Here is a 21,284-nt window from a genome sequence, read left to right as displayed (position 1 = left end):
AAATCCGAACTAACCGATACAAAAATGTTGTTTATACTTACTGTGCAGGTGTAATGATCCACACCAACTAGAATAGCTTTTTGATAGAACTCTTCTTTAATGCCCATTTTCTAAAAGAATAAATGCAGAGTCATTAATAAATAGCCAAAGGATACAATACATAAATTTCTTGTGCATTTCAAAACACGGAAATGTGCGTACAACGTTGGTCGCCCACTGGAAGCTATTACAAGCAATAACGTCATGTATAAGACTACTATATCAGTCCTGCACATACATACACACAACATGTTATTGCTCATAGTAGTGTCCAGTGAATGATCAGCCTAGCCTAAATCAGCCTAGGCAAAATTCGCCTTCTGACAGGATAATGTTTTTTCAGTCATTCTTCGACATCTATATATTATCAAGGCTGGACACAGGGCCGTAACTAGGCAGGGGGCAACCAGGGCACTACTTCAGAGCCTGAGCCAAATGGGGGCCCATTTGGAAAGGAAAAGTCTGCCCTGGGGCCCCGAAAAGGCACACTAAAAGGCTCTGGCTGGACAAATGAAAAAATAAAAATATAAGCCAAATTTCTGAGCGAAGCATGTCCCTTTCCCGAAAAGAAGACCGTCCAAGGATGATTTTTTTGTAACTTTTCTTGGGGGGTACTTAGTGTGTGTGTCTGCTAACATCAAAAGGGGGTTACTGATATAAATCCTTGAAACTGTGGTCCTCAAACACCAATATCAATTTCCTTTAGCTGCAATGGTGAACGAGGACTTCTCAAGCAATGTATATTGTCACACTAATATTCTGTTCGTTGAATAAGAAAAAATAAAAAGTTTCACAACATTTGTTAGCAAAAAAGACACCCCCCTCCCTCATATTTACCACATTTCAAATGTGACTTTGCCACAGCTGACAGAGTAATGGGTTTTTATGTGATCATCAATGCACATCTAGATGCACAATTCATGCATGAAATTCAATTTTACTCCTCGAAATTTCGTGGACGAGTAACAATACTTAATATTTTAGGTTTTCTTTTAATCCTTTGAGCGGCAATGACGAGATATCTCGTCTCCATAAAAGCCTCTTATTTCAGCATTGACAAGCCTAGATAGTTTGCAAAAATGATTTTTCGACTGAAACTCTTCCCCCATGCCCCTCAGTTTGCACCCTGAAAATCGGAAGAGATCTAATTTCATTTTTTTTAAAAAATGACATTTTAAAAGGGGATTAATAATTATTAAAATAATTTTTTCGGATAACACTTGCTAGGGATATTTCTCAGCTTGCAACACCAAAATAGCTGAGGTATAATCAGTGCCGTCTTAACGGGGCCGACCCGGGGGAGGGGGCCCTCAGAAAAGTGAGAAGTAGTTGAATTTTTAGAGAATTTGTTAGGTAGGGCCACAGAGAAATCACTTGGCCCGGGGGTCCATGATGCTCTTAAAACGGCCCTGGGGATCATCCATCCCTGGTAAAAAAACCACATAAAAGATCAGAAAAAATCAAGACATTCTGTAAAAAATATCCATACAACACCAATATGCTCGGGGGCGGCTCTAGGACTGTGCGACCAGCACGGGGTGCCAAATCCGGGGGGGGGGGAATTGTAGGAAAAACGATTCCATCCAATCCACCAATGTTTTAGATGGAATGCAATGAAAATCGTAATTTTTAAATCTCACGCACTGGCGAATACAAATCCGCGAGTTTTTCGAAGTTTGCGAAGGCGCAAATTTCGCTAATTAACCTCTCCTCCAACATTACAAGGGGTGCCAAAGTGCATTCTAGCACCAAACATCTAGCCGCGGCCCTGTTCAAGCGGCAAGTTGGGATGTTAATGAATTTGAGGGGGGGGGGGGGGAATGGGTCGCCAAGAAATGCCGCTTCAGATCCAACCACAAACTGCAACCAATTAGAACACTGTCATTCTATTAAAATATAAGAATCCCAATTTAAAAAAATGACTAAATAAATAACAACGGAGCACTCACCCCCACTGATCGCGACTCCACACACAAAACACACGCTCGCTCACAGCGTACGCCACTGCCTACGCCGCTCACCGCGAGCGATGCGAAAAAGGACCCAACCACGGAAAAGAGCGAGGCTGGCGATAGATAGACGACAGCAGATTCCAGTACATGGCGTAGAGAGCGTATACACCTCTGACGTCTGACCCAAATTTAATGTGCGGGAAAGGGCCATCATTTTTTTTTTTTTTTTGCTGCTTCGTATGGGGACAGACAGGCGATTGGCCCAGTAGTTTTTAAAGAAAGAAAAAAAAAAAAGATAAACGGAATAAGATTTTTTCCCCCCCTTCCAATTGGCTTAACACAAACGAGGGCCCACAAGATAACGGGCCTATAAGGGAAGGTCAAAGTTCACGATAAAAACTGACAAGACATCACACACATACACACGAGAGATAGAATTAAGAATAATAATAAAAAAAAAAGGCATATCCCGAATCTTCATTATATAGAGAGAAAGAGATACAATGCTTTTGACCTTGGGTGAACTTATCTGATAATTGTGTTAATAACTGCAGAGCAAAAAACCGCTGTGTGATAGGCTTGAGGTGGAAAACGACAAGAAGGTGTAAAAAGAAATCCTATTTCATCACACAGAGTTCTTTTATCTCACGCAGAAAGTGTTTCATTAAAAGACGAGAGAGAGAGAGAGAGAAATAAAAGTGCACAAAAATGGCATCATGCATATTCAGTGCATTAATAAATGTCGTCTAGGTAAAAATCACCATATTAGGATGGACCAGAATTTTGAGTAGATTTATTTTAATCCCAAAATAAAAAGAAATATATATAAGCTCAAGATTCTTTTTTTTTTGCAGATAGAGATGGCGTCAGTGGCGGCCACGCGAGACAAGGAAGTCACAAGGCTCCAATAAAAAAAAAGTGGACAGGAAAATGAATTCCTTTATCCGATGGGATTATAAATTTCAATGAGTAATGATGTTTGCATATGGACACTGGTGCAGCGGTTCTCAACCGGTGCTCCGCGGAGCCCCTTGTGCACTCTCCAGGGACTCCGCGGCCGCTCGAGGAAAATAAAAAAAAAACCAGTAAAATTAAAAAAATAATAATTACAAATATTTTTAAATAGTAAAACTAAATCAGTGACTTCGATGAATAATTAAAAAATTGGCCTAATGGGCTCCGCCACAGAATTTTTTTTACTTAGGGGCCATTCAAGTATTACGTCAGCAGATTTTTAGCCATTTTTGATCCCCCTTGTGAGCAAAATTTCGTCAGCAGCTTACTAATATTTCGTATCTTCAAAATGGTGGTTGAGGACGTAAGCAACCTTTAAACCCACCCCCCCCCCCCGTCATCAAAAGTCATTAAATCCGAAACCCCCTTCCCCCCCTCGATGCTGACACACTTGAAAACCCCTTAAAAGGGTTCAGCGAGTCAAAAAAGGTTGAGAACCGCTGCTGTGGTGTGTGCCGCGACATAATGGAAGTACGTGTGCATGTTACTAGCGTCGAATTGGTGACCTGTGGTCGTCTAGTGAAGGCTCACTTATTGAATGTTTGTTAGCACATCGAGAGCGAGGCTACATTGTTCCCAGTCGAAGCAGAAGCCTTCATCTAGAACAGTGATTCCCAATGTGGGCGTTAACGCCCCCTGGGTGGCGATGGAATGTTTCAGGGGGGGGCGGTAGAAGCTACGGCTATAACATAGGATCCTATGGGTTAGATTGCGTTGGGGGGTGATGGGACAAAAAAAAGTTTGGGAAACTATTATCCTCCAAAAGATCCTCTCTAAAGCCTCCAAGACTTTACACGCTGCGTAAAAATTCCCTAACAAAAAAAGCCCGTCGTCTTGGCCTACGTTACGGGATTCAAAATTGCGTCTTGTGGTCCGCGGTATCCGAACGAAATCATGAATTTAGCGGTCCACAGGTATGGGCGGAGATACGGGGGTCATGGGAGAGCATCACCGCCTCTCTCTCCCCCACCCCGATCATCAATGATGGGTGTGGTAATCCTGATGCGGATTTGAAAAAGTGAGAGTATAGTCTCACCCCGGATAAAAAAAAAACGTATGAAATCCGCCGTCACCAAAATTTCTCCCGTAGAGACAATAATTAAGTTCCCCGTTTATTATATTTTCAACGACTTTTTCTCCCGTTAATCGAATATTACACGTCAACCACTATACACAGTGTCTTTATTGAATGAAACACTCGGAATTAATGGAAAATATGTCAAGAAGTCAAGATAAATACATTCGAGAATGGGTACCGGCTTCCAAGTAATCAAGTTGTCTTCAATACGTACATTTAATTATTTCATTTTTGTTCTCTGTTGGGCTGATAGAGGGCATTAACTTCCCAAATGAAAAGTAAAAATCCTAGGTATTGTGATCATTGTAATTGAATACAATTTTCATCTCATTTTTCATGTCTGATTTATTCGAGAAGCTTTATTAATATTGATCCTTCATTAGTTTTCAATGTACAAACTACACCAACGTTGTACAATGACAATTGAATTGCTCCATAATCGGATACCCTGCTTAATCGAATATTGTGTGCTGGAATCGTTGATATCCGATCAAGCGGGGCCGACTACATATTAGTGTACGAGATTCCAACGTATGAGTTTGGCGGTTTGCGGGAGTTCAGAAAGTGAGTTTTAGTGGAAATCAGGCATTTGGTGGTAAAGAGAGTTCGAAATTGTGAATTGGGTGGTGCGTGGGATTGAAAATTGCGAGTTTGGTGGTCTGCGGAATTCAAAAGTTGTAAATTTGATGGTCCTTTTAATTCAAAAGCACGAGTTTTGGTGGTCCGTGGAATTTGCAATCGTGCGATTCGTGGTATGCGGAATTCAAAATTATGAATTTGATGGTCCTTGGGATTTTAAATCGGGTACACGAGATGGTCCATCTTAACATCATGGGCAAAACACAATCGATGTCAAATGGGTCACAGGAGGCGCCAAAACCGTGGCCGAGTGATGAAATGCGATCAGAAGGCCTCTGCGAAATCCGAAATGTTAGTCACCACTGATCTAGAGAAGAGAGAGTAAGTTACCCTGTGAAAAATAAGAGAATTAATTTAGAACCTTTGCAGAATTATTTATCACGGCTAATTCATGAAAATTTTTCCGTAACCATCCACAAGCGATATCTCGAGTAAATCTGGGACTTCCACAGAACCCAGGTCGGGAAAACACCGATTTGAGGCTATTCTGAATATTATGCATTTTGGCATGCATTTTTTAAACGAGTCGTTAGATCTCAAGCAGAAATAGTTATCTGGTCTCAATAACCTTATAAATCCTCTCTCCGCCGGTCCTTCGTAATATTCTCGTAATCTTCCCCAGAAATTTGAAAAGAAGTCCTCCCCGCGATCCAACTTTCCTTATTTGATAACTATTTCAGAACCTACACGAATGCAAAAAAAAAAACCCGCTTCTGACTACTCGTCCTGGCAAATTACATCATCTATTTGTTCAGTAGCGTACGGTATTATTTCAGAAGCAGCCCTTTCGCTTTACGCCACCGTCAATGTAGCGGTAGACCCGCTGTCGTCACTGAAACTACAATGACATACACCCAATCCCAAGATTTCACGTCTCTTGAACATTTATTATACATTACTGGAAAAAAAATAAATAAAATAGAGTAAAATTTCCATAATTCAGAAAAAATTTTCAATGAGAACTCGCTACACCCCACCAAATAAGAAAATAAGAGCCCTTGAATTTTACAACTTGCACCAGATTATACCCGATTCCGGCCCTGGATTAACCCAGTAAGCCTAAGTGCATGGATAAGAGTAATCAGTCACACCGCTGTTTCTCTCACGGCCATAGGCGAAATGGATGATAACCGAAAAAAACGTGACAGTGGTGTGAAACGCTCCACTGCCTCAACTTACGATGATTAAATGACTTTTTATTATCGTTATCATCCGCTTATCATTTGGGCAGGAAGATTTAAGAGATACGCTTCTCCCTTTAAACTACGAAATGGATAGGCTTAAAAAAGTTAGCTAGTTACACCAGCGATAACGTTGGATGGAAGAACGGATAATCCATCTTAAATTTCAAAATTTCTTCTCTCTGCCGGAAGAAGCAATATCTTTCGATAAGAATAATTCGATAGGTCTGCCATTTTTCGGTGTGCTTTTTTAAACCGTATGAAATTCTCGTGTAGGTAGACTGAATACAGTTTGAAAAAAAAAATTGCAATACAGGCTTTCTAAAATCCGAATACGGATTGCTATTCGTGAAACAACGTGGGATTTTCGATTAATGGTGCCGTATGACGTTGAAACATTCCGAGGGTAGAGCCAAATACTGTCCAATGAAAAGCCAAGGCTGCTTCAAGCTGCATCCTACCTATCCATAGAGAAGGCTTGGAACTAGCTCTTTATAGGGGAACATATTTCCTGCTGTGTCATTGTTTCGAATTCTTGAAAAAATCATTTTTTTTCAATAGAAAAAAATCGATTCAAACATTCTTGAAAATAATCATTGTTTCAAGCATTCTGGAAAGCATTGTTTCAAAAATTTCCATAAAAAAACATTGTTTCTGAAACATTTTTGCAGAAAAGCATTGATTCGAACGTTCTCACAAAAAAAAACATTGCTTTAACTTGCAGAAAAAAAAGCATTTTTTTTAAACATTCTTGCAGAAAAAAGAATTATTTCAAACATTCTCGAAGAGAAAGCAATTTTTTCAAACATTCTCACAGAAAAAGCATTGTTTGAAAAATTCTCGCAGAAAAAGCATCGTTTCAAAAATTCTGGCAGAAACGCAGAAAAAGCATCGTTTCAAACATTCTTGCGGTAAAAGCATTGTTTCAAACATTCTTGCGGTAAAAGCATTGTTTCAAACATTCTTGCGGTAAAAGCATTGTTTCAAACATTCTTGCGGTAAAAGCATTGTTTCAAACATTCTTGCGGTAAAAGCATTGTTTCAAACATTCTTGCGGTAAAAGCATTGTTTCAAACATTCTTGCGGTAAAAGCATTGTTTCAAACATTCTTGCGGTAAAAGCATTGTTTCAAACATTCTTGCGGTAAAAGCATTGTTTCAAACATTCTTGCGGTAAAAGCATTGTTTCAAACATTCTTGCGGTAAAAGCATTGTTTCAAACATTCTTGCGGTAAAAGCATTGTTTCAAACATTCTTGCGGTAAAAGCATTGTTTCAAACATTCTTACAGAAAAAGCATTGTTTCAAACATTCTTACAGAAAAAGCATTGTTTCAAACATTCTTACAGAAAAAGCATTGTTTCAAACATTCTTACAGAAAAAGCATTGTTTCAAACATTCTTACAGAAAAAGCATTGTTTCAAACATTCTTACAGAAAAAGCATTGTTTCAAACATTCTTACAGAAAAAGCATTGTTTCAAACATTCTTACAGAAAAAGCATTGTTTCAAACCTACTTAAAAAAATGCTTGAAGCAATGATTTTTTTAGCAAGCAATCTTGTAATTTATTTCGAAAACTTTTCTCAAAAGCACTGTTTCGAAAATTATTTTAAAGCAATATTTCAAGCAATCTTCCAAAAAAAAAACAAAACCGATTGCTTAAAATGTTTTTAGTGTAATTAAGAAGTTTTTAAAAATCGTTGATACGATAATTTACAATTTTTTTGTCACACATTCCTCCACAAATCATTGTTTTAAAAAAAAAAGGATTCTATGCATTGTTGAAACATTCTCCCCAAACGCATTGTTTTAAACATTTTCGGCCGGAAGAAACAATTTCTCCGATAAGATCCAAAAGCATTGATTTAAACAATTCCTCCGATAAGAATAATTCAATACGGCTGCTATTTTTTTGAAACCCTTTTTTAAACCGCATAAAATTCCCGTGAAGGTAAGCTCTCTACCCCTCTGACGAATACCGTTGAAATCCGTTAAAAAAAAATTGCAACAGGCTTTCTGAAATTTGCATACGGATCGCTATTTTTAAAAACAATAACGTGGGATTTTCGATTGATTGTACTGTATGGCATTGAAGCATCCCAGAGGCAAATAGTGTCCATTGAAAAGCCAAGGCTGCCTCAAGCTGCACCTTACCTATATCCATAGAGACAACTCTTGAAAAACTGGCTCTTCTCTATAGGGGAGCATATTCCCTGCTGCGTCATGTGACGTAAAACCATTGCTAAAAGCATTGAATTATTTCGAACGATCTACCCAAAGCATTGTTTCGAATATTCTTGTAGAAAAAGCAGTTTTTTTTTATAGAAAAAACCAGATTCCGAGATTCTTACACAAAAGTAGTGTTTTAAAAATTTTGTAAAATAACGCCACTGTTTTAAACATCCTTGCTAAAAAAGGATTGTTTAAAAAAAATTTTAGAGCACTGAATTGGAAAATTCTTCCCCCCAAAGGCATTGTTTTAAACATTCTTTCAGAAAAACCATCGTTTCAAACACTCTTGGAGCGATAACTTATAGGAGGGGGGGGGGGAATTAATCCGATTTCAAAATATATATGCCGCTGTGGTGGTCGAGTGGTCATACTGACGGGCTCGCACTGTGAGGACCCGGGTTAGAGCAACGGGCCTACAAACGGTACAAATATAATCATTACTACACTTCATTTCTGAAACATAACATGGCAGCACTGAAAAATCAGACAACACTAACTTCAGTTTACGTTAAATGTTATGTTATCAGTTTTTTTTCGCCGGAGGTTCCGATAACTACACTGCTGGCCACCGTAAATGCAACACCCTGAAGGAAGCATGCAAATAATATGAAATTTACAACATACATTAGTGGAGGTGAGATATGCAAATGATTAGAATTTCAGCGCAGACGCACATCACGCGCGCCTGTAGCGCCACTTCAAAGCGCTATTTAAGGCTTGGAGATTTCGACGATTTGAAGTACGGCAATTGTGTTTTTCTTGTGGTTTTTTCAAAAAAACGATCAATTATGCCTCGTAGAAAACAGCGATCATCTTTTGATCAAGTATCCGAGTTCGACAGAGGAAGGATAGTGGCCTACCGAGATTGTGGATTATCTTTCAGGGAAATCGGTAGTCGTGTTGGACGAAACCAAACAACTGTAATGCGGATATGTGATCGTTGGATGCAGGAGGGTACGACGGACCGACGTGTTCGATCGCATCCACCTCGGTGCACCACTTCACGTGATGACAGGCGTATTGTGCGTATGGCAGTGACGGATCGCTCAGCCACATCACGAACCACAGCACAGCACATTCAGTCTGTACCGCATCATCCAGTGTCTGCGCGTACCATTCGACGCCGTTTACAGCAGAGTGGTCTGTCCGCAAGACGTCCATTGCTTCGTCTACCCTTGACGCAGAACCACAGACGTCTCCGCCGCCAATGGTGCGATGAAAGAAGGATGTGGATGGCACAATGGAATGAAATTGTATTTAATGACGAGTCACGCTTCTGTCTGCAACACCACGATGGTCGGATTCGAGTCTGGAGACACCGTGGACAGAGGATGCTGAACAGCTGCGTTATGCACCGCCACACTGGTCCTGCACCGGGTATTATGGTATGGGGCGGTATTGGATATCACTCTCGCACTCCTCTAGTACGCATTGCCGGTACTTTAAAAAGCCAGCGCTACATCTCCGAGGTGTTGGAGCCAGTTGTCCTTCCTTACCTTCAGGGCTTTCCCACAGCCATATTTCAACAGGATAATGCGCGACCACACGTGGCACGCATTGTCCAAAGGTTCTTCGTCAATCGCCAGATTGAATTGCTTCCCTGGCCAGCTCGCTCTCCGGATCTTTCGCCGATAGAAAACATGTGGTCCATGGTTGCTCAACGATTGACCCAGATTACATCCCCAGCTGCCACACCAGATCAACTTTGGCAACGCGTGGAAGCTGCTTGGTCTGCTGTACCCGAAGAACACATCCAAAGTCTCTTTGAATCAATGCCGAGGCGTGTGGCAGCGGTGATCTCCAACAATGGCGGCTACTCTGGCTACTGATTTTGGCAGGAACCACACTTCACAGAAGTCTATAAATTTAATCATTTGATGCTTGGTCAACATGTTATCTACAAAATAAATATTGTTGCGATATCTCTTGTCTTTCTTGGTGTTGCAATTTGGGTGGCCAGCAGTGTATTTACGAATTTTTCCCCATGCTAAAATATCGGTCCGTTCCACGCTTTGTGAAAGTTATAGCAATACCCGAATGGCATCACTACCCCTGATTCTAATAAGCGGCGTCGAGACTGCCACGACCATTGCCCGTCGTGGGTCATGCGGGGGGGGGGGATGTCATCCCATCATCGATTTGTCCCGAAATTTTCATCATATCTCTTCAGATTAGTAGTAAAACACTACGTAAAAGATTTAAGCGAAATTTTAGTATTCACAGCCAGGGTCCGGCCACCACAGGGAGGATACATTCAACATGTAATATTTCAAAAAAAAAAAAAAAAGAGAAGAAAACCCCGAGACGCACATCACCCCCACATAAAATAAAGCAAAATAAAAATGCAATTAATTATAATTAATATCCCCGGTCTCCTCATCATCATGCTACTGCCGTGGATATAATGGCAGTGTGTGTGTATGGCCCTCAACCCTTTCCTTCCATCATGCTCTCCCTCCACGGCATATATTCCTCCTATGGCAATCGAGTACCGGGAGGCACGTGCATGACCTTCAAAGCTGGACGAAATATCATTTAGTGGATGTCATCCGACAGAACACGCGAAGCGTTTCGGGTCTTTTTTTTTTCACCATACGAAATTTTTCCTATACGTGTTGTAAGTGTATAGATTATGTGTGTATTTATTTTTATTCTTTTTTCTTTTCTTAATGGGCGCTTGCGGTAGTAAAGAAAAAAGAAGAGAAGAGCAATTCCTCTCTCTCTGTACACGGCGAAACTTATGGCATACGGTGTGGCATAATATGCAAACAAGGCCTCGCAGAGACGAAGAACAAGGATTTTTTTTCCGTCCCCTCCATGATTTACTCAATCGGATTCATTCCGCATTGTACAATGGATTGGACCGTCGGCAATGAAATCGGGTAAAATAAAAGTCCGATCCCCATACGAATTCGAGATGTTCAGGTCTGTCCGTGTAATAAGGGCCATGTTACGGTGAAAAATACGGTATTTCAATCAGTACCCAGGTGATTTATGGTAGGGGAGAAGGGGTCCAGCCCCCCCCCCCCACCTCCGAAATGTGAGGAAATGAGTGATATGCGTAAACGGTAAAAGCGATAGATCCAGTGATTATAATCACCGACCATTTCGGTGAGTTTGATAAGCTTTGTTCATATATTGCTACGGTAAACGTGGTAAATCCGTTGATCATGCAAATTCGCACCGGTTATTATGCATGATTACCTACAATTTGCGTGTGTTTGATAAATTTTACCACACTTACCGGTGATTATGTACAGAGATGGGACGGACGAATATTCGGCTGCTATTCGGTATTTGGCTTTTTTTTGCCGAATATCTGTGTAAATCTAAGCACAACAAACTAATTAAAAAATAGATTTTTTCCGCATAAATTAAAAGATTATATTTCATTGTGCGTTGCATACCTATCCCTTTCTGTGCAAGAGGTTATGTGGGTGAATTTGTACGATAAGTAAAACATTAAACTGAAAAATAGAATCCTGCTGCAATAATGTGGAAATGAGCATAAATTACACAATTTGAAAACACTGACTGAAGGGGATGTACCTAGACAAGAAACGTATTGAGCTACTTTTCGAAGCAAAGCACATCTACAGACGAAAAACAAGTCGTAAATGATGCATTAAGACTTGAGAGTAAAATGATGGTTCACATTTTCTAAATTAGATGTAAAATTGTAACAAGTGTTGAAAAGATATACAGTCAAACCTCGTTAATGAGTCACTCTTGGGAGAGCAAAAATATGACTTAGTAAACGGAGTGACTCTTTAAACGGAGTAAGCCATAGCTGTGCCAATTCCTGCCTGAGGATAATTGGGACTTCCCAAAGGTGACCCGGTAAGCGGAGTGACGTGTTAACCGGGTGACGCACTAACGAGGTTTGACTGTATATACATATTCTGTAAGTACAGTGATACCTTGGCAAACGAACAAAATTACAAATTTTTCGTCTATAACAGTGATTCCCAACGTGGGCGTTAACGCCCCCCGGGGACGTTGGAATGTTCCAGGGGGGCGGTAGAAGCTACGGGTATAACATAGGATCCTATGGGTTAGGTTGCGTTGGGGGCGATGGGAGGAGAAAATTTCTGAAGAAGGGGGCGATGGGAGGAAAAAAGGTTGGGAAACTATGGTCTATAACGAAGATTTTTTTGCATTTTTTTCTGCTTTGGCTAACGAATACGGATTCAGCTAACGAACATTTCCGATGATATGAATGCACACACCAAACATAAAATAGCCGCGTCGTGAGCTGAACTTTTACGCCAATCATCAGAATTAGTCACTAGGAACCGATTAACTTATGTCCACATCGGTATTTTTTTTTCAGATGTGCCAACACTTTCTTTTTCTGAAATTCTTTGAACCATATAAAATGAAAGATTCAGCCAAAATAGAAAATGCATTGAAAAAAAGAGGTTGCCTTTGTTTTCAGAGCATGCGTTCTTTCAGTGCAAGACTTAGCATGAAACTGAACAGTCTGGACATTCTAGGAGCTCTTCTCATCTGCATGTATCAGACACAGAAAAAAAATGAGCTGACCAAATCACAAATCGATGGGGACACTTACGAACTCGGGTTGTGTCAACGCCAACTTTAGTAGACTTTTAAGCCAACTTTTAGTAGACTAAAGCCGGGGTTGGTTTGGTTGTGTGTGCGTACATATAGTGTAAAATAAAAAAATCTTCAGTACCATATAATCTTTCTGTAAATTCTCATTTATCCAATTTTGAAGCTGTTCATTTTAGCACTCGGTCAGATTTTTCCTTTTTATATTGCTCCTTGGTGGTTTTTTTTAAAAAAAAACTTATCTTCAAATTTTGGGCAGAAGCTGGAAAGAATCAAACGATTTTGCATAGAAACCTATGGGAAATCATGTTTCGGCTAACGAACGTAATTCCAGAACGAAGCATCTTCGTTAGCAGAGGTATAACTGTAGTATTAAAATACAATATGGCATTGTTAGATTTGATTGTCAGTATCATGCAAATCAAAATTATTTCAGTTACCAGTGATTTAATTTGAATAATAAATTGCGTAACTAAAATTCAATATCATTCATTTAAAATTACATTAAAATTTTAATTTAAATCAAACAGTAAATTATGAATTATTACATTCAAACAGTAAATTATGAATTATTACATTCAAACAGTAAATTATGAATTATTACATTCAAACAGTAAATTATGAATTATTACATTCAAACAGTAAATTATGAATTATTTTATTTTCAATTAAAACCACCAATTTTATTTATAATTTTGAAGAAAATTATATAATGAATATTCAGCGAAATCACTATTCGTCCCCTCCCCTAGTTATGTATAATTTATAGTTTGTATTGGTAAATACAGTATAAATCATCAATGAATTATTCACATACTACTACTACACGGCGAAACTTATGGCATTATATGCAAACAAGGCCTCGCAGAGAGGAAAAACAAGGGGCACAAAGATGGGGGGGGGGAAGAGTTTACTCTCCCCTCCATGATTTACTCAATCGGATTCATTCCGCATTGTATAATGGATTGGACGTCGGCAGTGAAATTGGACAAGGACTGGAGAAAAAAAAAACCGTCCATGCGCCAATGAGTGTCATATCACGGTAAAATACGGTATTTCAATCAATAACCAGGGGGGATTTATGTGGGGGTTCCAGCCCCCTCCGAAATATGAGAAAATGACTGATATGTATAACAGTAAAATTATAAATCCAGTAATTATGATCACCGACCATGTCACTGATTTTGATGGATTTTATTCATATATGTTACGGTAAATGCGATGATTATGCACAATCACGCTGGTTATTATGAATAATTACCGGCCATTCTCGTAAGTACGATAAATTTTACGAAACTATTACATTCACCGTTGGTTATGCGTAATTTCTCATCTCGTATTGGTAAATGATAAATTGTCATTGAATTACTTAAATGGACGGCTTTTATATAAAATGAACCAAGAGCCATTAAATAAAAAAAAACTGAGAAAAAGCTATTTAAAGTTATCTTCGATTCAGTTATCTCTTTTCAGTTTGATAGTTGGTTCAAGTGCACACACAGGCGGCATCATAGCCTATATGTGTCACTTGGTTCTATTTAGATAAAAAAAATCCCACCTCATTTCAATAGCTCAGATGTCTGGATACATCTCAAAAATGTTAAAAATGGCGCTTGGTTCCTTTTATATAAAAGCCGTCCAAATACTCCTTACACAGCAAAACGTATGGCATGATACGTAAGCAAGGCCTCACGGACAGGAAGAACAAGGCATTACAAGGATGGAGAAAAAAAATTTTTTTTTTTTTTCCGTCGTTCCATGATTTACTCAATCGGGATTCATTCCACACTACACAATGGATTAGATGTCGGCAATGAAATCGGGTAGGAATTGGAAGGGGGGGGGGGGGAAAATCGTTCTTGAGTGTATTGAAAAAAATCGCCAATGAGAGTCATATTACGGTAAAATACGGCGTTTCGATCGGTAAATGCGAGAAAATGATTAATATGTATTACAGTAAAAGTGATATAAATATAAATCCAATGATTTATATTGATCCGACACCCAAAATTTATCAACCACCGCCCATTTCGGCGAGTTTAATGAATTTTGTTCATACACAGTATGTTACGGTCAGAGGCGTACGCAGGAAGGGGCACGGGTCCCCTGTGAACCCCCCCCCCCCAGACAATCAAAATTTTTCTTATACCTAAAGAGAAAATAGCTTTATATAAGGTATCTTTCAATTGAAATCGATATAAAATGATTTCTGAAAAGCTAAGTATTCCGAAATTCTCTGGAAGAAATGGTTGTGTGCAACACCCCCCCCCCCCACAAACGCAGTATACCCCCTCCAAAGGTCGATCCTGCGGACATCCCTGGTTTCGGTAAATGTGATAAACCCGGTTATTATGATTTCCGTATGTTTGATAAATTTTGCGAACTTACCGGTTTTGTATAACTCCCAGCTCGTATTAGTAAATATGATAAATCGTCAATGAATTACTTGAGCCGGGTTTTCCTAGCAGCAGGTTTTCTGTGCCACGTGAATCGCCCAGCGTGACACGCCATCCACTCACCAATAAGAAAAATGGTAGAACTGTTTCACGATAGCGCTTTACGTCGGGCGCGATTGGCCGGGCTGCTTCTGGAGGCGTCAATTGCTTCGTACCGATCTTCTCTTCATTTTCGCTGCGTTTCCTTTCCCTTCGGAGCACGCAAACGACAGAATAGCTGATGCCAGAGCCATATAGCCGCCCTGCGCTAACACGAAAACGGAAAACACGAACACGTAGCGTGATTATGTAACACGTTTCTGCCGACGCGAAATGGTGCATGCAATTCACTTCACGCGGCGCAAAAAAAACCTACTCCTAGGAAAACCCGGCTTTAAAAGCTACTTGCACGGCCAAACTTACGGGCATACGTATGGTATAATATGCAATTAAGGCCTCGCAGAGAACAAAAAAGCACACAAGGATGGAAAAAATGGTTTTTTTTTTCTATATCTTTAAAGGATTTACTCAATCGAATTGATTCCGCACTGTATAATGGACTAAACTGGCCATTGAAATTGGATAGGAACTGGAAAAAAAAGCTATCGTCCATCAGCCAATGAGTGCCATATCGTGGCAAAAATAAGGATAAAAAACGTTAACATTACTCATCGATCTTGTAATGTTAGTTTTCTTCACAGTTACTAAGATTTTTAAACACGATCAACATCACCTATCGTATCCATCATCCTGAAGCAGGCATCTTCAACCCGGTGCTCGTGTCCGATTTCGTGCTCTCGAGCACTTGTTCAACTTTTCAACTAAGCAACCTTGTACAAATTGCATCCAAGGGCTGGAATCACCCTGATTTCATACATTCATATAGCGTATAGACAAACTTGCCGGTAGAGTGCTCTTCTTTTGATGATGGGTACAAGCAGTGATCGCGAGTAGAAAAACGTTGAAGACCTCTGTGACCTAAAGTCTGATGAATTCGATCGGCAATGTTGGTTATGTTTACCAATGTTGATAAAATACAGTGGATCCCGCTTAAAACGTTTTTAAAAAAAATCATCATGAAAAAAACGTTGTAAGCGAGAAAACGCTTTAGACGGGAAATCTTAATGAGAATTTGTTAGAGTTAGGACCACGAAAATAAGTCGTACTAAGCGGGGGAACGTTGCAAGCGGAAACGTTATAAGCTGGACCGACTGTATAAAGAAAGCCAAACATTGAAAAGGCTGATTAAAATTGTAATGTTTCACCGGAAAAAGTGAAGAATGAAAAGAAATTTATGAAACTTGCAGAGACGATTGGTGTGGTTATAGCGGTTTATTATTTTTACCATAATATTTATAGAAATGGAATCACATGATTAAGTTTGACAAATCCTAGGTCACCATCGCGGCGGCAAAGGAAAAAAAAATTGTCACCCCCCCACCCCCATGCAATTCTATGTGTGAACACCCATTACAAAATTGATGTTTAAGGGGTGGAAGGAACAAAGCCGCCCCCCCCCTACAAATTATGTAAACTGTACGATTGAAAAGGGTCATCACATGAGGGAAAATAATTATGTTGAACCATTTTTCTCAGAAAACAAAATTGTAAGAAATTTGGCCAATACCTAAATTGTTTTCCCTCCCTGAATGAACCAACAGTTGAACACCACGTTCTCTAGCAATCAATCAATCCCCCCTTGTTTGAAACACATTGATTTCTAACCGGGGCTCAACAAGAACTTTCCGAGGAGGGGGGGGGGGGGTTCCTTCATAGGTAGCAGAACTTGCGATTTTGTTCTAATAAAAATACCTTGGTACATAGGAGAAGTGAAAAAGTTTCGAAACCATGAGATGGTTCCGGGCAAATTTAAACGTAAGAAACCTCAAACGATATTTTTTCGGTAAAGTTTTTTAGAAATCGGGTAAATACTACTTCGATTCATAAACAAAAACTCGGCACTCACCGTTCACACGATACTCGAAACCCGTAGGGGCCTGTAATTCCGATAGATAGGAACTCGCAGGAAAAGTCGGCAACGGATAAACGATCCGAAATCCACAGACACCTATACGAAAAGAACGAATGAAATTTTTCTAGACACGGGGCTGCGTTTACCGGCAAGGGCCTTCACCTGCTGGCACGAAGAATCAACATTAAAAATAAAATAAAATTACAGCACGAGGCGGTGGAGTGCCGCGCGTAACCGGTGACTAGATATCTCAAAACGCTACCAACACCTACCGGCGAAATGTACGCTAAGACAGCAGAGGGGGGCGGGGGGGGGAGAGAGTCTAAATAATTATAAAAAATAAATAAAAGCTTCAAGTAGAGAAATTAAAACGAATGTTACTCCACTGCTCTCTGGAAGAGGGTTAATTTAGGATCAGGGGGAGTGGGGGGGGGAGGTGCAAAAAAAAAAAAAAAAAAAAAAAGATGGCACAGCACTCTTGCCAAGACGACAATGAAGTAAAAAGATTGCATCAAATGAGAAGCAGCAAAAAGTAAAAAGAGGCAATTTCCGCTGAACCAAGCTGGCACAGCCAGACAGCCTGGCTATAACACACACATAGGAATCTATAGAATCGCACGAACTCTTCCCAGGAAAAAAAAAAAAATGGTGGTGCGGGTAATAAGTACCACCATGCCAAAAAAGAAAGGAGAAAGTGAGGACAAAGTCTAAATCCGTTGCAAGGGGGAGAACACACCATACACGCAACCTCCCGCTGTTTAAGACCAGAGAGAGAACGAACACCCCCCGTATTGCAACATTGCCCGATTTCCTAAAGAAAAATTCACATCTTTTAGGGTTGCGCAACACGTGGAGGGCTTCCCGTTAACTTCCCAGGAGAGACGAACCGCAACAGAGAATTCCAACGAAAGAGATAGATGATATATCTCTTCTCATCGTGTCTTCACTCACTCACTTCACCCACCGATTGGAGGGGGATTCCGTAACGATCCTGACATTGTGCCATCTTTCCGGGCCACGGACGAGAATATTCAGCGAGATTGTTTAAAAGAAAAAAAATCACTGGACTTAATGATGAGAAGCAAAAAGCATGAAAATTTTGTCGGAAGCCAAAGCTCTCCACAGATCATGAGATTGTGCGGAGTCGTTAGAAAAGAGTTGCGAGGAAAGGATTTAACACTGCCACCGTGATTTCAAGTAGTATTCTGGGATCCTCCATTAACGTGGTTTCATTGCATTCCACGAATATGGTGGATAAAGTAAGTTGTCGAAGTGAGCTCGACCAGGCTATGCGATACAAGCTCAGTGCCCTGGAGGATAAATTAAGTGGTAAATGCTAACACTGGAGTGGATTGCAGATTCCAACAGGCCAGTCACTGAACTGCACATTGGAACCGGAGATACTCCACTGTGTCAACACCTTCTACAGCAAAAAGCTTCCGAGTGAAGCTTTGACGTCACTGAAGTCATCCATTTCACCTGTAGCCACTGGATATAGCAGGCCGACGTATGCGAAATCTTTACCTTTTTTTTTACAGTATATCCAATGACTATAGTTGGAATGCACGACTTCAGTGACGTCACGAGCTTCGTGCAGGGGCTTTCTGTTATAGACGGTGTTGTATTTGCATTTATTTGAAAAATTATCAAAAAGAAGTGATTGAACTTAAATAAACATTGGGGCGCGGTAGCCCGGTCGATAAGGGGTCATTCAAGTATTACGTCAGCATCGGGGGGGGGGGATTCGGATTTGCTGACTTTTGATGACAAGGGGGGGAGGGGGAGTTTGAAGGTTGCTTACGTCATCAACCACTCTTTTTGAAGATATGAAATATTCTAAGCTGCTGAGATAAAAAAAATGGCAAAAAATCTGCTTACGTAATACTTGAATGGCCCCTGAGATGCTCGCCTAAAGTACCGAAGGATGTTTAGAGGTGTCGCGAGTTCGATACCCGGTTCGTCCTTGTCAGAAAACTTTCCCGACACAGGGGTACAACAAAAAACGGCGACTTGACCGCAGCAAAAAATTGCTACCGCAAGGAGTCCCCCATCAGCCCCGTTCACATGGAGAAAAAAAAGAAAAGAAAAAGCGGTTTTAAAACCCGCTTTAAGAATTTTCACCAATGACTGCTCCCCATTTCTTTATTTACGAAGGGAAAAAAAGTCGTCAAGCGGGTGCTAGAACTCCCATTGCTACCGCAATATTTGCACATGTGAACGGGGCTATCATCGAGGGGGGGGGGGGATAGCGCACCAACCCAACACCCACTGAAAATTCTCTAGTAGGTGTTGACCAACCTCTCGATGAGTATAAAAAAAAACAAGATTGCCGTTCGGAATCGGCAATAAACTGCAGGCCCCGGTCTAATTAGCCCTCGTGCGCAGAAAATGACCGCGCTGCGACAAAGATGATTGATCAAATTAAATAAACCTTCAAAAAATATGCACTTAATCTGAAATTCTTTTGATTTTATGGATTTACATGCATAAAGATTAAAAAAAAAAGAGGATAAAACATGCATACAATCCTCGCTCTAGCGATCAATGTCCGTTCTAACGGCACAGGGGGGGGAGTACATCTGATTGGCACAAAAAGGTTAAGGACACATCTACACACATTACTAGTCCTTTTTTAAAATAAAACTCAAATTCAGAGGCAAGACAACACACGAGAAAAAAATTATTTTAAAACGGAGGAACAAAGTCACAGCAAAAGAGAAAAGAAAAAAAGGGTTGAGCTCAAAGAGAGCCTTTTTTTTTTCCAACAAGAGAAGGAACTAGTTTTTGAACCTTTAAAAAAGAACGTCACTCGAGTGCTAACATGACCCAAAGTCTCTTTTTAACCAATAGCTGTTCATCAACCCTTTCCCTCTTTTCTTAGGTCTCTTTCTTTCCTCTCTCGCAGCCTTCTTCCTCTTAAGTTATATTACACGCTATACCACTACGAAAGCGCCCAACTTGATCGCTTGAATAATAATAATAATAGTAAAAAGGTACTAGTTGCACGTATGGTGACCCAAACTAGCTTAAAAGGGTGTTGCACTCCCGTGCACGTAATCAAATGTGGAAGTTTTTTTTCTCTCTCTCTCTCATTGCCGTAATAGCGTTAAGAGTTTTTTTCTTCTCATTTTAGACAGCAAACAAAAAAAAAAAAAAAAAATTATTCGCAACTTCGCGTGTAAAATTTCCCAATTCCATATCTTTTATTTACAGCTTCACGTGCCATCTACAGTGAAATAAAAAATAAAATAGTAATACGGGGGCTTCGTAAGGGCTCTCGTATGTATGTGTGTAACGTATACGTGCGTCGAGATCCGCGGATAGTTCGTCCACGTGTAGTCGATTTGTGTAGTGGAGCGTCAAGCACGTTGGCCCTGATATAGCGGAGTCTCCTCTGGAAATATTACGTGTGTGTGTGTGTGTCCTAGTATTTCCTCCTATGAAATACGCCGGTAATATGGGGAAGCCATTTTTTTTTTTTTAAAGACAATTGTCCGGCCCATTTTTTTTTTCTTCTCGTGGATATTTCCTTGTCTTTAAATATGCACTGCGGGGAGTCATTACGCATGTACAATGAAAATGTCAGTGCAGCGTTTCTTTTACCGATGGGCTTTTTCTTTTGGACTGTGGATCCTGTGCTCATAACGTCAAAAACAAAAAACCGTTCTAAGCGAGGAAAACACTTTAAACGGGAAAATCTTAATGAGAATTAGAATTGGGACCACGGAAATAAGTCGTCGGGAAAACGTTTTGAATGGGAACGTTATAAGCGGGATCGACTGTTTTTCCGTGCCGCTTTTCTTTTTATCGAGGGTACTCCCACCCTTCATCCAGGAATGAGACTCTTTCTTATTAAAATGATTTTTTTTTCAGTACATTTCAAGTGGGAAAACAAATTGCTCCTTGTTCTTTCCGGTGCCCTCCACTCAAATCCAGAAAGTGAGAGAGACCCTTTATATTTATTTTCTCAGAAAATTTATAGTGCACAAAATTTTTTATAAGTTCTCTGGACGCTTGGGCTGAAGTACAGTAAGCTTCTCTATTGTAGTAGTTGTAACATTATCAATGTTCCCCCCACCTCCCCTCGTGGTAAAGTGATGTTCTGCGCCCCCGTAGCCCGTGCTCGAGCTGGAAGTAACAGCTCACGTATTTACACACTTACTCTAGAAAA

General features: G+C 40.2%; 1 protein-coding gene across 4 annotated transcripts in view; it reads right to left on the bottom strand.

Moving 5' to 3' along the window:
* Positions 1-21,284, bottom strand: part of LOC149080965 (phosphatidylinositol 3-kinase regulatory subunit gamma-like) — a 57,251-nt gene that overhangs the window by 21,169 nt on the left and 14,798 nt on the right. For 2 of the 4 annotated variants that reach the window (XM_089237685.1, XM_089237686.1), the window contains exon 3: positions 42-110. In XM_089237685.1, coding sequence (XP_089093811.1) covers positions 42-110 — 69 coding nt within the window. Of the gene's footprint in view, positions 1-41; positions 111-1,988; positions 2,200-17,107; positions 17,199-21,284 lie in introns of those variants that run through there. The other 2 variants (XM_089237688.1, XM_089237687.1) reach the window with 2 other exon arrangements.

The sequence above is a fragment of the Pholcus phalangioides genome, unplaced genomic scaffold, assembly GCF_987345545.1.
Source record: "Pholcus phalangioides strain wild (caught in Gottingen) unplaced genomic scaffold, Ppha-v1.0 ptg000010l_1, whole genome shotgun sequence".
Classification (NCBI taxonomy): Eukaryota; Metazoa; Arthropoda; class Arachnida; order Araneae; family Pholcidae; genus Pholcus; species Pholcus phalangioides.
The sequence above is the reverse complement of the archived record's forward strand: the minus strand, read 5'-3'. Positions and strand labels throughout refer to the sequence as shown.